The 11,121-nt window shown below is 46.5% G+C and overlaps 1 protein-coding gene across 22 annotated transcripts in view; it reads left to right on the top strand.

Annotated features, from left to right (window-relative positions):
* The window catches only part of LOC118510461 (AF4/FMR2 family member lilli), a 197,286-nt gene that overhangs the window by 136,256 nt on the left and 49,909 nt on the right, over positions 1 to 11,121 (top strand). For all 22 annotated transcript variants that reach the window (XM_036052303.1, XM_036052311.1, XM_036052302.1 and 19 more), the window contains 2 exons: positions 7,629 to 7,949; positions 8,046 to 8,396. In XM_036052303.1, the coding sequence (XP_035908196.1) occupies positions 7,629 to 7,949; positions 8,046 to 8,396 (672 nt within the window). The remainder of the gene's footprint in view (positions 1 to 7,628; positions 7,950 to 8,045; positions 8,397 to 11,121) is intronic.

The raw sequence follows: 11,121 nt of genomic DNA, 5'->3' as shown, positions 1-11,121 counted from the left end.
TTCTGGACGTAAAACATAAATCCCGAACCGAAACGAACCTATAATCCTTGTTGGGCGCAACCAAAAACACACAAAGCAGCGTGCAGACAAACCTCTCGTACATTCGTCTTGTACTTTTCGAAATAAATTAATGTTATGTATCGTTGAACAAGTTTTTGAAAATTCTTGTTCCATTTTGTTTGTTGCTATGCTGAAAGAGCGAGCACAGATTTGATATCGAGGAGCTCCGAGGGCGCCACTCACCCTATATGTTGCGGCTTGCACTAGAAGCTTCAAAGATATGTTGTACAATTTACAATTCGTGGAATCGATTTCCTAACAACCAACTAAACCAACTGGATAACATACCACCAAGCGTTTGAAAATTTAGACTCCTACACTTGCCAGTCATTCGATAGAGAAGCGCCATCCGGTACCTGATGAGATCAATTTCACTCTAAATGATAGTCTAAGAATTGCTAACGTATCAGCAGCCTCCTAATCGAAATTGCTTTTGAAACCCGGTGAAACAATGGATTACTGATACACTTTCGATCGCAACGATTAACCACAGCATCTTCCCTGCTCGTATTTTATGTTCATGAAGGCAAGGAAAGTCTGTCAGAAAACGGTGACATGCTGCTGCAGGATGTTACGACCTCATCCTTCAGGCTGTATGTTCATGCAATTTACGGTCCAAATACTTCTTCTTGTGCATCGAATTGCACAACATTCCAAACATTTCTCCCCATTTTCCCCGTCCGGTACAGCACTTCCTTCCCATTGCCTGGTGGGAAAAACTCTTTGAGCCGGCTTTGATCGTGCTGGGACTGCTTGTTTCGCATAGTTTCGTAATCCACTTGTCTCGCAGCAAACCCGGGTTGGAGGATACGTAGAATTGGGAGCAAGCGCACAACAATTGCTTCACCGAAACTGGATGCAATAAAACTAGGGTTTAAACACGTCGAAAATCTTCTCTTCATCAACGGGATCGGTCGAAAATGGGACCCCGGTGAGGGCTATTTTAATCAGGGATACAACTTCAACCGACGATTGGATTGGTGAAGAGAAATTGAGAGAAAATTAAACCAGTCGATGCTGTTTTGTTTAGCACCAACAGGGGGGGGGGGAATTTGTATCCATACCAGAGTTCAAGCAAATGAAGTCCTTTAACTGCTGAGGGGGAAGAAGTATGATAGGGCTAAATGAAAATAATCAAACTCCTTCATCAATATCCCCTATTTTAGATCTATGGATCTATGGACCTATTGGATGACATATTCGCGGCTAGAAAACCTTTCCTTGAGGGCATGACAGAGTGATTTCAACCAATAACGTAAACCATGTTACTTTAAATTTCTCTAGGGAGCATCAAACGTGCTTGAATCTGAGCACCATTATTAGGTACAAGATAAAAAATGTGTTCATCTCGTCAAGGTATTCTCGTGAGATCACATTACGGTGTGCACGTGACATCCGGACATTAATCCCAATCAGGTGTGGATGGATAGGAACGGCGTACATCCTTTCAACTCTACAGCTGTGAGCGATATTGAAGTTCTGATCCTATATTCTGAAACCTATATCAAAAATATCATTAGATTCTTCGATTTTTTGCTATATAAATTTTAATTTTAAAAGAATCCAAAAAGAATGGGAAATAAGCTTCCGGATCTCATCCCAAATTGTTGATTCAATGCTCCACACCAAACAAAAATTAATGATATACTGCAGAAAGCTAATCATGCTCGCAACCTAAACTCTCTCTCACTGCGCCCAACGGCAAAACTCGACTTGCACGGCTGTGTTCGTTCTTAATTAATCACGGCGCGGCACCGTACATCAATTACAGGCGGCGAAACTTTCCAGCTTTTCCTAAACACCAGCAGCGTAGCGCAGCCAGCCAGCCAGCCAGCCAGCCCGTGATTAATAGTGCTGACTGAGAACGCACAGCTTCCTTTTGATTTGTGCTGCCGCTTCCACCCCATCTTTACACTCCCCCGTTTCCAGCGATCCCCGTGTTTAATCCCTGCCCGGGAAACCGAAATGAAATAGAAACTTGCTAAACACAACCAGTCGCGATTAAAAATACATACGCTCAGATCAGTGCCGTTTTCCTCCGGATGGAGCATAAAAATTATCCTCCATCCTGCTCAAGGGTTTCGTCCCTCACCAACAAAACTTGCTCGAACGCTGGCCCGATCTCGCTGCTCGCAAAACTTCGCAAAAGTGGAGAAGTTGCTGCTGGTGACGGTTGGGGTTTTGTGGAAATTTTCATCCACCACCGCACAGCAACGGATAGCAACGATCAATCTTTTCGCCACCGTCAAAGTTTTGGTTTAAAATTTTCGTTGACTTGTCTCCGGCGGCGGCACCGCCAACTCTGCGGTCGTTCGGGTGAATGCGCGGAAAACTTACGCCCGTTAAAGTTTGGCTGCTAATTTATTGTTCTGTTTTTCCCCTTTTTCGGGGTTGCGAGCGTTCATGTGTGTGTGTGTTTGTTGGGCCAGAACAACAGGCAAAGGCCCCTGTTATGTCTTGTTTTGTAAATGTACTTTGCTCAGGCAACTCTCCTCCTGAAAAGGGCACAGTTTGTCATTTCTCATCATGTTTGGAAGCTTTGGGAGGAGTTGAAAGCCGAGTTCGAGAAGAAACTATTTAACGGATTGCTTCCGAAAGTTCTCTCGAGCCCAACAAGGACCTAGAGGCTTCATTCACCCGCACTGGGACCGAATTTGGAACCGAAACGCAACTCTATCCTTCTTGTGCTCGGCGCCTAATGGATTGCTTGTTGCTAATCATTCAACCCGTTTGGTTGGAGCGAGTGGGTCCCTGGCTCTTTGCATCCGAAACCGTGTTGACGCAAACGAAAGTTGTTGGCTTGCTGTTGCTTCGTTATTAGCTGAAATTGGGCGTTATGTTTTCATCGCTTCAGCATCCCCGCCCAGAACGCCAGGACATCCTGCGTACATAGGCGCACAACGCAGGAAAGGGAATGTAACCGAAAGTTGAGCGAAACATCAATTAATCAAACGCCAGCTCTCACCGGGAATCTTCCCTCTCTTTGAGCCCTCTGTATTGGTCATTCTGTGTGTGTGTGTGTGCGAACGGAGTGTCCTCCATAGTGCGAGGGAACACATTTTTCGCGTCAAATTTATCGCTACTACCCCAGGATGATGAAAGTTGCTGAAAATACATTGACGTGTTGTGTGACGACGACACGGACACTTCTGGATGTCACAGTTTGTTTCGGAAAATGATCTTCGATGTCAGCGTGATCTTTTACTGCGCCATCCATTCCGCGGTGTGGATGGATTGCAGGAGCAAGTGATGATGACCGCCCGTACGGCAACGTAGCCTCGGAATATTTTCCGATCGTTCCTGTCAACATATCTCTCCCCAAAAACACAGCTGCCTCACATCGTCGAAACATCGAACCGATAGGTTCTGTGTATGAAAACAAAACCTCCTCCCGGCAAAAAAACAGACACGCACACACACACACATCTCGGCTGTTGTGTCATTCATCAGGTTGAAGTGCAAGAGCTCGTTACTCCACGTGAACGAATACTTTGAAAAAGGGAAGTTTTTTTCTTGCCTTCAGAGTTTCACACAAAGCGCAATACCTTAGGACGAACCTGTTGGAAAACACGATAAGTTCATTCTTGTTTTTACCAGAATGTGTTGCTTGGTTCAAAATTCGCCAAATCTATCATCACGCACACATTCCGCCATTCGGTACCGTAGAAAAGTCCGGTCCAGCAAAAACACGCGACTGGACGATTTAGACGAGGGGATCATCAGCATAAGTGCCCCCGTTCTGGTGGTGCTTTATGTAATCGCCACTCCATCCTCACTGGAGCCTTCTTTTGTCCTTCTCGATGTGGAAGCCACTGCATGACTCGTTGCATGAATTGCCGATCGCTTTATCGTTAGGGTTGCATCCCAATTCTACACCAGGTAGTAGTGGATGAAACACAATTCCCTACATTCGAGGTGCTTTTTTCCCCTATTCTTCTATTCCGCTAGCACTGTTGAACACTTGCGCCCCCTGAATACAACATGACGCTTTGTTCAACAATTCACCTCTACTGTACCACTCATAGCCACGGGGCACTGGACATCGGTGGTGGCGCACAAAATGTGGAAGCTAATGCGCAACGGTGCAACCCGACCCGGTTCGAGTGAGGTGGCAGAGAGGTGGTCAGTGAGCTGCATTATGCGGGGATGCATTATTTATGCCCAGATCTCATTTCAAAGTTGTTTATCGAAAGCACATAGTTTAGCATCACGGCTGTCCCAAGCACAGCTGCACAGCGAGACCGATTGTGGTGTACGTAGGAACGCATCGCGTTCAGTTCTGGTCCTCTCGGTCTGGATCCGCACGCTCGCCCCGGAAACTCGGGATAACTCAACACGATTGAATATTGGCTGCCTATACGGTGCTGGAGGAATTAATATCGCCAGCAGGGAAAAGGATGGCACTAATAGACAAATAAGGGTTGGGTAAATACGAATCGTTTCGTGTGATACGCTTCCGGCGTTCGAGACACTCAGAGAGAGAGAGAATGGTGCGAGTGATACTATCCGGTTTGAAGAAGAAAGGATTTAGTGTCCCAGGTTTAAACGTTGGCCATCACCGGCAGCCATAATTTCTCTCCTTCTCGCCGTACAACACGATCCACCGGGCGCATACCCTGTTGGTGTCTGTCCTTCGCCACGATTGCTTCGGTTTGGCCGGAAATGCTACCGGGTGCGTCCGTTACGAAACGGATTACCACGGGTGATGTTTCTGGTCGTTCAACATCTTCCTGGAATTGAGCGTTGTTGCTGCTGTGCGAAAATGCCAATCGGAAGTTTAACCGAGACACCGTGCAACACGTCGAGTATGTAAGCTCGCTCCAAGGAAACCGGGTCGGCCGGTGACGGTGTTGTTACAATTGTTACACATCAAGCTACACGATTAATTACTTTAGGGTGTTATTGCCACCGTGTTCTGTACCCCGTGTACGGGAACTTATGTCACTTCCCCGGGCGCGGCGAAATTATGTTCCTTGTCGATGATTATTCGAGCTTAATTAAATCCATTGGACGTTGGACCAACTGCACGTGTCTCATCTTTAAACCATTCCCATTTGATTTATTCGTTAACTATTAACCTTTCCCATTTTCTTGGCATACTTTCGTTCCCGTCTCGTCTCGATGAATTCCCTGTTGGACGCTTCCCTATTGAACGATTTTGTAATTTGGCACCGTTTTCTGGTTAGTTTCCATTGCTTTAACCTCGCACCTTTTGGTCATAACTTTACCCAACCGTTGTTCCACTCGTTTGCACTAATGAACTAATTTCCTATTTTTCGTAATCACCAATTCTACCGGCATCTTCTCCGAACCGTAATCCCGAGCGTTCGAATTAAAGTTTGCTTCACCATTCTCTTTCCCCCCAAAAAAACCTCAAGTGGAGCTGCTCTGTTACAGTGTCCAACACCACGCTGGCTGATGAAGAAATAAATGAGAGCCGGTGGTTGAAAAAGGGTAGAGAAGTAATTTTTGCGAGGCGTATTAGTAGGGGAGCTACCATACCGATCGGTTGAGGGAGCAGAATGTCATTCCTCGGAGTGTGTGGAGCTTGTCGAAGGGCAAAGCTTTGCGAAAGAGATTAAAACTGTCTTCGGTGGCTTATACCGGGCGGGGTGGGGGAGGGCAACAGAAAAGTGACAGGATTTGTTTTTAGTTGAGCAGGAGTTCTATCCGTTCGGAGCAAAACACGGCCGAACACAAAGGGTGGATGCTGAAGGGTACGCAGAAGGCAAACGAGCAGAAGCTTTGGCTTTGGTAGGCAGTGGTAGGCTACATTCCGGATGGTTTACTCTTTGATCGGGGATTTTACGCCTTCCTGAAGGATTATGGTCGAGTTTAAGTAGTTTTCGAACTGAGCAACGTTCACCTCTTAGGCAGTGTTTCTAAATTGGTTTTCGATGGCTGATTCTTAGAATAACATAACAGCTGTTTGCTTACTACGCTTGAGACACCCTAATTGACTGTTGAAGCTGCTGCGTTTAGCAATGTTTACAGAACGATAGATTGCGTGCAACACAGAATGCTACATAATTTAGCAAAAAGCTTTATCCAAAAATTATTTTTAAATCAGCTCCAAAACTAGCAGATTGAATTTCGTGCATTGTTTTAAGAAAATAGACGAAACTTTCCCATTTGCTCCAGATTAGTTGGAGTCCATTTCTCTCACATTCGGCACACGCGATTCTGAAGCACTCGATTGTCAGTGTGGCATCCTGCCGTCCATAACGTAAAAGAACCGTATAGTGGGAAAACTTTGTCATACCACACACACACTGCACTGCATTGTCTTGCCTGGTCTCCCGATGGCCCAAAAACAGTGTGACTCCAGTGTTCCATAACATTCCCACACAATGTCTGCCGTAAACTTCCGGAAAATTTGTTGCACAGGAAAGAGTGCCCCTTTTCCAAAGTACCAGACGGGTGTACAAAAGCAATTGTGGTCGTATGCAACATAGTTCTGCCTGACCAGCGATGAACTCACCACAATTCGACTGTTATTTCAAACCCTTCCATTCGGACCCGCGATCCTTTAACCCGGTTCCAGTCCATCCGTTTCCAACCGGTTTACCAATGATGCTGCATGCTTTGAAACTGAGCTCCTGCGCCACAATGAACGAGATAAATCTATCTTTTTATCAGTAACCTCAACCTTACTTTAGATAGACCTTCTCCAGCCAACCGAATCGTTCCGGCGGTGCAGCGCTGAATAAAAGCCTTTCACAGGGGAGAGAAAAAATTAAAATAAACAACCTACTGTACCGAGCGAGTGGTTCGCATTTGGTGTGCAATGCACACCATCTCCACACCCTGGAAGAGTGGAAGGTTAAAAGCTTCACCCTCGGAACGACATTTGCTATTATGTCCGATCGTTGCATCGTTGCAAGCTCATGCGTATTTTATGAGTGGCTCGATTAGGGGGAAAACCCCTGGTACGTTAAATAGAAACCAAACACACAGAGCCACAATTTTCTCCTATTGCCCCGGAAGTGCCAAAACACATTTTCTTCATGGACAGGCTCCAATCCTTCCTTGGGGAGACACCACCCAGCTCATTGAAACCGTTTTAGGAACCCCGAACATCAGCCGGTCTCGGTTTACCACACTCAATATTATTTCTGCATAGGGAGAAAGGGCCGTTGTTTTGGTTTCTTACTGCCGGCTATGCCTTCGAGACATTTTCAACACATGATGCTTGTCACAGAGGTGGTCAACGTACCTTGTCCCGAAATTTTGCCCTCCAGGAATAGTTCTTCTGTACGTAGCTGTCCGATTTTGTGCAGTTGGTTGGAACTCTTGTGGTTTCTTTTTCCTTCCTGAAACTCCTGCTCGATAGCAGCGCATTACTATGAAAATCGTATGCAAAATCAACCACCAGAATATTGCTCCCAACGATTATTCTTCAAATTGTATGCCTAATGAGATTCCAGGCTCTGGTAGCCTGAAGTTGTGCCAACAAGAAATTTCACCTGAACACCATGTTCTACTGCGCTTCCGTATTAACCGGTTGTACCACATTTTAATCTGTTTATTATTTTTTCCCCCTTTCCTCATCGCTCTCACAACAATAGCAGATGGTCCAGGGGATGGGACCGTTTCCGGGCACACCCGGTTTCCCGCCGGGCGCAGCACAAACCGTCAGCACAGACAGTCTGTCGGTACAGGTGGTGAAAGGCGCCACGGGAGCCGGCGGTGGTGGTAGTGCTGGGGGTGGTGGTGGCGGTGGCGGCGGTGGCGGTGGAGGAGGAGGAGGTGGGGCGGTGACGTTGGATCAGCATTCGCTCAGCACACTGAAGCAGCAGCAGGACCATCACAATGCAGCCGTTGCAGCTGCAGCAGCAGCCGCCGCCGCTCAGATGAATGCCGTCGCCACGACACAAACGTTGCGAAATGTAAGTAGATCTAGAGTAACCTGCAAGAAACCTTAGCTCGGATGTGTATTCTAATAATTTTACCCTTTTATTCCTTTATTCATCTCTCTCCCAAAGTCTGTCAGTCAATTTAGCCCCTCGTCAGTATTGGGCGCCCCGCCAGCAACGTCGATAGCCGTATCGCTGGCACCACTATCACTGCCATCTACCATGGTCAGCGGGGCCGGGTCAGGTAATGGGGTGCCGGTGGCTGCTGGAATGGCTGCCGCCATGAACGCGAACGGTGGATCACCAGGCGCCTCCACCAATGTGAATGCAACGCCGAACGGTGGCGCAGCGCCACCGGGTGCGCTGAACGGGGCGGTCAGTGTGACGGGAGCACCCGGCGTCAACGGTAGCGCGGCAGCGAGTGCTGCGAACGGTACCGTGGCACTTTCGAACGGGATTGATCAACAGACTGTCAGCATGGTGAGTACGAGTTGTGATACAAAAATACGGAATTTTAAAATTTAAAACATGATTATTTGAACCGAATTTCTCATTTTTTTGTCCTTCATAATAGAGTCACTGTTAAGGCGAGGAACATATTTTTATACTAGTTTTAAGTATTACAGACATTCATAGCTAGTTCCAGCCGTATCCATACCTGTGTCTAGCTAACTGTGGCTTAGTTTGTACAAAATTGTAGACTCAATGTCTCGCTTGCTTTTTGTTTGTCACCTAACAATGATGTTTATGAGGAAAAACTGAAAACTCAAAACCCTTGAAAAAAACAAACCTGTCACGTATAAAATGAAAATCGTGTATGCTCTCATCTCTTAACAAAAGCAACGAACCACTTTTTGTGTCGTCCAACACAACCAATCTCCTAAAAACACGGGAAACACGAGAGCTGGAGCGGGCCATGGGGAATGGGAAAACAAGGCCCGCAATGCTTTGTGTAGTTGCCGTACAAGCAAACAAAACAAAAGTGGTAACAAACATTCTATCAAAGATAGAACTTTTCTGCTCCGTATGGAACGTGTCTTGGCCCGGCTAATGAACGAACATTCATCAACCAAAACAAATAGTGGTTGCCGGAATGAGGTCATTGTCCAAGTGAAGCGAACCGTGTGTTTTCCACACAGTTTGTGTCGAACCGCCACGAGAGAAAAAGAAAAGCAGGTGGAATACAAATACCGGCTGGTACGGTTCTACGTTCGATTAGAGCAAGTATGCTAATTTATGTGGAAGTTTTTGTTGTACGGTCATTCCATTCATCGCATATGTAACAGCATATTTGTGGGAAGAAACCAACTGCTAATATGCTAATCTAACAATCTAGTTATGATACAAAAGTCATGGAAGACGGACTGGATGGCTCAATCAATTATTTCTATTTCTTTAATGAAGTCATTTTCCCTACGTTCTATTTTCGTCTGACAAATAGAACTCCCGTAACCGTATTGTACTATCCTGTTCGATGTATTCGTACACAACTACACGCCCAGAACATGAAACAGATGGGCTAAATCTGTCGCAACACTCAAACGTAATGATCCACCGTTAGCAACGCCCCAACAACAAGGGCCACTATTGCCTACATCTGCATCTTCACCATCTAGCGCTAAGGCATCCCTTCTATCGTCAAACTACCGGCTCCATCCTGTTTGATGGGAAACAAAATCTGCTCCAAATCATGCTGTCTATTGCTCGGCAGGGTTCTCTCTGCTAAGGATGCCCAAACGCGCCACCGTAAAGATCCTTTCCTTCGTCCAGCGTTCGTCTAAGGAGGATAATCAATAGTCACAGCATTAACCAGCAGTTGCCTTTTGCGGGAAGAATGGGAACTCTCGATGAGGGGTTGCCAAGATAGCTCAGCTGGAAAGAGCTCTTTATGGACTTTCACCTACCGGAAAATTAAACATCCCTTTTCTGCTTCGTCCACACGCGCACCGATTGGTTCCAGCTCAGCCTGGGCCTTTTGCTTGAAATAATGCAAAGAACTCAATCACGGATCGGTGAGCGGTGGGCTTCTGGGGTGGTGGAAGATTGTGAGGATGAAATTGGTTCATCCACACCGGGGAATACATCTTTACCGGTGGGGTCTGTCGAATGGGAATTTCCTTTTCCGCACAATATGCCAAACCCATGTCAGGACCTTCAGGGTTTTCTCGCAGTGGAAAAAATACCGGTCTCATGATTGCTCTAAGCAAACACACGCAGGTTTTCCCTGGTTTTTTGTCGTATCGGATTACGTGTGATTTTACCAACATTTTGTGTGGTTTAATTGACGCCTTCTCTTGTTTATTGAGTCTCGATTTTAGCTAAAAATGTTTGTTTTTACTCTTCAAAGACCATAAAAAATTCCATTGCTCACATCCAGCTCTGTGTGTGCCCCGCGACTGGTGACATCATTCGCCCTTTACGGTGTTAAAAATATGTTCGCCATGCAAAACTTGCTTTGCCAAATTTCAATCAGACGGTTCTCCGCGGGTAATAAGTAAATCTCTGCTGGCGCCTGCCTGCCGGAGACTTTGCTTTGGAATGCAAACCGGGAAAACACCATTTCAGTGCTGGCACCCGGCCAAAGCCAAAATCTTTTTTCGGCACTGTGGTTGTGTGTTATTGCACCGAATCGCTTCCCGTGGGAACGTTGAGGTTTCACATCCTGGAGCCGGCCCAGACCCGGCCAGTGATACTTTTACATTTCGCTAATTTATTCGCCATCATGTTCGCGGGGCCGCGAGGGATTGAATTTATTTACTACAAGTTTTTGCTCCAACTAACGAACGCCGGCATGATTGCGACGATTTTCCATCGCCGTCCCCCGTCCGTGGGTTGGGGGTAGGTACGCACTTTAGCGTGAAAATCTATCACTTGGCCAATTAGCCAAAGCGCTTGGTAGATTTGAACGAGCCGATGAGAACGAAATATAACGAGCCAATGAGCGTGGAAGGCGCGCGCGCGCTCGCAACAGCCCGCCGACATGATGGATCTTGATGATTGATTTTTGACCGTTCGGTGGCAAAAGTCAAAGTGCTGCTTGATGTTGTGCCTTCAAGAGATGTTCCGTTCCCTTTGGCTGGAATCTAGCGTGTCAGCATTCGAGACGTCGAGTGGAAATTGCGTTCACGATGCTGTCCGACGCGTTTTTGACGTCGTTGGATGGAGGCGCCTTGTCACTGGTAATTATGGTGAATGATTGTGTCAT

Source organism: Anopheles stephensi, chromosome 3 (genome assembly GCF_013141755.1).
Source record: "Anopheles stephensi strain Indian chromosome 3, UCI_ANSTEP_V1.0, whole genome shotgun sequence".
NCBI classification, from domain to species: Eukaryota; Metazoa; Arthropoda; class Insecta; order Diptera; family Culicidae; genus Anopheles; species Anopheles stephensi.
This window is presented reverse-complemented; position numbering and strand designations above follow the sequence as displayed.